Below are 5,258 nucleotides of genomic sequence, written 5' to 3'. Positions count from 1 at the left end.
GCATATTTTATGCAATTTTAAATATGCACTGTGAATTTATGCAAATTGTTTAATATAATATTAGCACTGCATTCGTATGGTTGCATTTTTAAAAAGTAGTCCATAAGAGGCAGCAAAAATATTAATAATTCAATAACTTAGCATATGTACATACATACATAGCCCAGATCATTATGAAAGAAAATTATTTTAAAAATATATCAAGTTTGATTTTATCAATTTTCATTTTTGATATTAAATAATTAAAGTATTATCGATAATAATTATTTAATGTTTTCATTAGATTCGAATCAATAATGTTTAAATTTTTCATTGAGTTGAATATGGCTTAAAATTGAGCTACTTTTCAAGCTTTGATCATAATATAATTTTCATATGAATGCATTAATTAAATAAGCAGTTATAATTGAAGGTGGCATAAGTCTACTTTTCTTCATTTCGAGAAACATCTCGCAAAACATTAAATATAACGTTTTGCGTTTAACAATATTTAAAACAATTGGTTGTGTTGTAATATGTTTACTCTGCTTTTCCAAGATTCTGGACATATCGAATAAATATATAAGTAATAACAATTTGTGAATTAACAGAAATAGTATATTTGGAACTGAAAATTGAAACTTTCAAATATTTATAACGGCTCAAATATTAAATTTTTATATACGAAGAAATATTATAATAATATATTGCGAAATAATCAAGTCGGTTTTGGTTATAAATTTATTGTTCTATTATACATACAAGTTTTCCGTACATAATTTCAAACAATCTAGAAGTAGGAAGTAAGGGTGAAAAATGTCAATAAATAAAGAATGAAATGAACATAAATAAATATAAATTATTTTAAGCTAGTGATCTTCGACAGTTGAAGGACTGGTAACGAGACTTTCCACGACTACGTTCAACTTAGTTGACCTTTTGCATCTTTTTGTATTTGTTGACAGCTTCTCTAAAGAAGTTGACGGCTGTTGAAATATTGTCAGGGGTCATATAAGCTCGGACTTCTTCTTTGATGGTCAAAGGATTGAATCCTGCCAATTTAATGTGGCATATTGGAGTGAACGTGCAAATTCCGAAAACTAGAGCAGCACCGGCCAACAGAATTCCAGCACCACTTACAACGAAAGATATACCTCTGCCAACTGCGCTCAGAACAGTCTGTAAAACGAACATAATTAATATTTGCAATTTAAATTGAATGTTTTGAAATTTTATCTGGAGTATATACGAACCGAAGAGTGTGGCATCAAACTCCAAAGATGGCTGATAGGTCCGGATTCGACAGCTGCAATCGGAGAGTAATAGCCTGTTGGTACCAAATAGCCTTCATATCTGGAATAAAAGTGACGATTTTAGTTTGAGTGTGTTTTTTGATTTTTTTTTTAGTAATTTTGAACTTTAAATTACCCCGTTTGTACACCGTATCCGGGGTCGTATGCTGCGTAACCGTTGTAATTATCTACGTACCCTTCTGGGTTGTACAGATGAGCGTTGTTTTCCACAGATGTGGATATTCCAGAGTTTGCTGCTACTGACGTTGATGGTGGAACAGCTACTGATGTTTCCTAGAATATAATAAAAAAAAAATAGGTCAAATTTCCATTTTAATAATTCGTACGGTTCCGGTCGAACGATTTCGATAAAAAGTTTCATAATTGAAGAATTACATAGTTACTCAATCAGATATTTGAATGTAAAAGTTTTGGTTAGAAAATTATTATTGATTACGCATATTTTAGTACTATGTAAATAATCAGTCAGAATAAAATACGGAAAAAAATGATTCAATTTTAAAATTAAAAAGTTTTTTGACATTGACTGATTGAATTATGATAGATTTCTTGTTGATTTGATCTATTAATAAAACGAAACTCAATATGAAATAATACGTATCTATCGAGATTAAAATAAATCACAAAATATTCCGTTTGTTACAGACATTACTAACAAACTAACCAGTAGATTCTATGACAGAATCACTAATAACCATACTAACACACTTGTGAAGAGTCTCGGTGATTACAACAAAATGTCTATACCCTTCAGGTATAACACACAGATTACCTAAACACAATCTGCTTTAGGTCATCGATTTTAGAGAGTCTTTAATTAATATTATGTATTAGATGTATTATGAGCATTTATAAGAATTGTAAATAGGTTTTTGAGCTATATTTCCTATTATGCTGTACATTAACATTAGAATAATATAATACTATGATTACAAACCAAATTAAATTAAATTGTAAAATATAAAATGATCAGTAGATCAGTAGCTATTAGAATAGATATAAGATGTATTGTGAACATAATTTCGTTATAATAAAAAGCATTTAAAAATCAAAAGAAATCAAAATGAACATCAAATAGAAACATTCTAGAAAAAGGAATTAAAATTTTCGAAGAAGTTGAATTGATTACAGATTAAACTACATAAATAGTTAAAAATTTAACACAAATTGAGTGAAAAATTTACCGGAGAATATATGGGCTGGTCAGCGACGAATCCATTATTTTCAGCCGGTTTATAAACCGGAGCTGGTTTGTAAGTTGGACTTCCTTCCGGTGCACCGGATGTGAACCACACAAGCATCGTCAAAGTGTAAAAAACAATCTTCATTTCTGAAAACTAAGCACGAAAAAGAAAAATCGTAATGAAATTGATCTAATATCATATAAAAATATCACAGTTAAATTACAAGGATAGACTTACCATTTCGAAGGACTTTCACAGCTCAGGACACTACAGACAGAGGTGATACGAAAGTCTGACAATAAATGACCTGGACTACCCGAAAATGGGACCTTATATACCTTTGGGCTAGAAATTTTACTTAGGGCACTACCATTCATATATGTATCTATGTATTAGTACATAGTATTATACATTGAAGTAGAAAGTTCCGAAAAGTGGTCGAGTAGGTATAAAAATTTGCGAAATTTTTGAATCGCACAGTTTCGTTTAGATTTTTCGTACACATTTAAGTCTCAATGCACATTTTATTATAGCCATATGAGTAATTTACATTTTGTTGAAAGAATCACAATAAATCTTTAATCTTTATGACTTACTCTTTGACGCAATGAGCGTGGAATGTTTGGATTAGTAATAAACATAATGTGTGCATGGTGAATCTCATAGATATTTCTAGTGTATGACTTATTATTATATTAAGACGTATTACTTTTGAGTTTTTTTTAATACGTATTTTGTAACAGAACATATCGCAAAATTTAATGCACAGAGGCGTTTAAAATATATCACGTAATCAGAGGATATAAATATAAAAATGATGAAGCAAGCCAAAATGTCATTATATATGTATGTACGTCAAAAGTGGTAGTTTTGGCCTCCTTATATTTCATAAAATTCGTAAATATTTCCGGTATTTTTTGTATTCAAGTTAAAGGTATATTGCTAAGGCAGCTCTCAACAACTTATATTTTCAAAATAATGGCGGGAACATGAAAAAAGGATTTTCTGAAAAGAATGCTTCCGCCATACAAATGTGCGTTTTGAGCGTGGCTCGCTTTCTTTGGAATTTTCTTATACATAAAACGGCGATTTTGAACTCCCATTAATCTATAAAAATTTATCATAATCGATCCAATTTATGCATTTATGTTTTTTAATTGTGAAAAAATCAAAACTATTCTATAAAAGGAAGATATATGAAAAAAAGTTTACTTTATCAAAATTTTCCTACAGATTAAACGATTGGTTTTATGCATAGGACATTGCTTAAAATAGATGAAATTTTTTATTTAACGTCTCCTTGATACGACGCAATTTTTCCACTAGGTTTATCGATGTACATCCAAAATTCGTATTTTTCGCTCTGACCTACAATTGTACACCACTAATTGACTGTCTTTCTATTTTACTTACTTTGGCTTTAGTTTTTACTAGTGTTTTATATATTGAAATATCAATGGGTAGTTTCAAAAGCGAATTGATATGTGATTTGAAATAAAAATTAAAACTTATAGCTTGTATTGCCCAAATAAAAATATATAACGTAAAAAAAGTTACATACGAGTATATTATTACTTAAAACCACTATCAGTATAATACACAAAAAATATCAAGAAGATGAAAATAATTTAAAAGGTCAAAATAAAATAATGAAATATTGTTTTAAAAAAAAATACTATGTTCTTCCGGTTAACGAATTCTGACCAAAACCTTATCAGCTCTAGGTTAGTATATAAAAAATACAAATATAATGTTTCAGATTGATACGTTTAGGGGTGTGGACAGAGTAGTGGCGACAACATTTTTGACCTTTCTAAAAGGAAAAAATCCCACTTCCGGTTTATAAAATTTAATCATTTTTTTTTAATTTCATCACGTTAATACAAGAATTACACTTGATTTTTTTCGTGAAGATCACACATGTTTAAGGGGTCGAAAAAAATAGTGGAAGAAAAAGTTAGCAGTGTGATCTTATGATAACGACATAAAAATAAGAAAAAAACTGCACCAATAATTCAATTTGGCTAAATAATAGATCTTCATTGTGCTTTCATTAAGTCCAAGTTCTTATAGAACGCGATAGTGTGTTTGATATGTAGTATTATTTAATGTAAGTATGACTAATTTCATTCTTGTCTGTGAAACGCATTTTTCATAGATAAAAATAATGCACAGGAAGGGATTTGCCTCAGATAACTAATCTAGATTGTTGTCGAATATTGGCGTCAATGCTTTTAGCTATAAACGTTCTAAGAAAGTTCACTTAACTTTTCTAGTTAAACTTGATAATATTACGCCGAAGATATTCGTCTACCTGTACCGAAAAAAAAAATGTATTGTATTGAACCGAGGAATTTTTCACTTAAAATAATTTGCATAACTGTCCATAGAGTCCTTACCGATTTTTTGCAACGTTTCAATGAACATATGTACCCATTCTTTATATATATGTATGTAAGTAATTAAGAAATTCTAGGTTTCATACTGAAATCGACCATTAAAAGCGATTCATTATTTCTATATCATCAATTTAGTAAAAGCATCACGAACTTCTATTGTGTGCGAAAAATCGATATGTAATATGGTTGTAATTGCCTTTCATTTTATTTCGATCAATAGTTACGATAGGGATGATAAACTATGTATGTATAATGCGGTATTTTATAGTAATTACATATGTATGTCGTGTTTAATTAAAATATGAATACATTTGTATATCATAAGTTTGAGTATAGTGTTTGTTCTACAACATGTATGTGAATTGTCTCGTCTTTTGAAGGTT

The 5,258-nt window shown here is 29.2% G+C and overlaps 1 protein-coding gene across 1 annotated transcript; it reads right to left on the bottom strand.

Moving 5' to 3' along the window:
* Positions 1–710: 710 nt before the first annotated feature.
* On the bottom strand, positions 711–5,258 carry LOC143911261 (uncharacterized). The gene is made up of 5 exons (XM_077430087.1): positions 2,714–5,258; positions 2,477–2,629; positions 1,408–1,565; positions 1,233–1,332; positions 711–1,158 (listed from the first exon to the last, which is right to left on the bottom strand). The coding sequence occupies exons 1-5, from the start codon at positions 2,714–2,716 to the stop codon at positions 907–909; spliced, it is 666 nt and encodes a 221-aa protein (XP_077286213.1). The 5' UTR covers positions 2,717–5,258; the 3' UTR covers positions 711–906.

Source organism: Arctopsyche grandis, chromosome 4, assembly GCF_051622035.1.
Source record: "Arctopsyche grandis isolate Sample6627 chromosome 4, ASM5162203v2, whole genome shotgun sequence".
Taxonomy (NCBI): domain Eukaryota; kingdom Metazoa; phylum Arthropoda; class Insecta; order Trichoptera; family Hydropsychidae; genus Arctopsyche; species Arctopsyche grandis.
The sequence above is the reverse complement of the archived record's forward strand: the minus strand, read 5'-3'. Positions and strand labels throughout refer to the sequence as shown.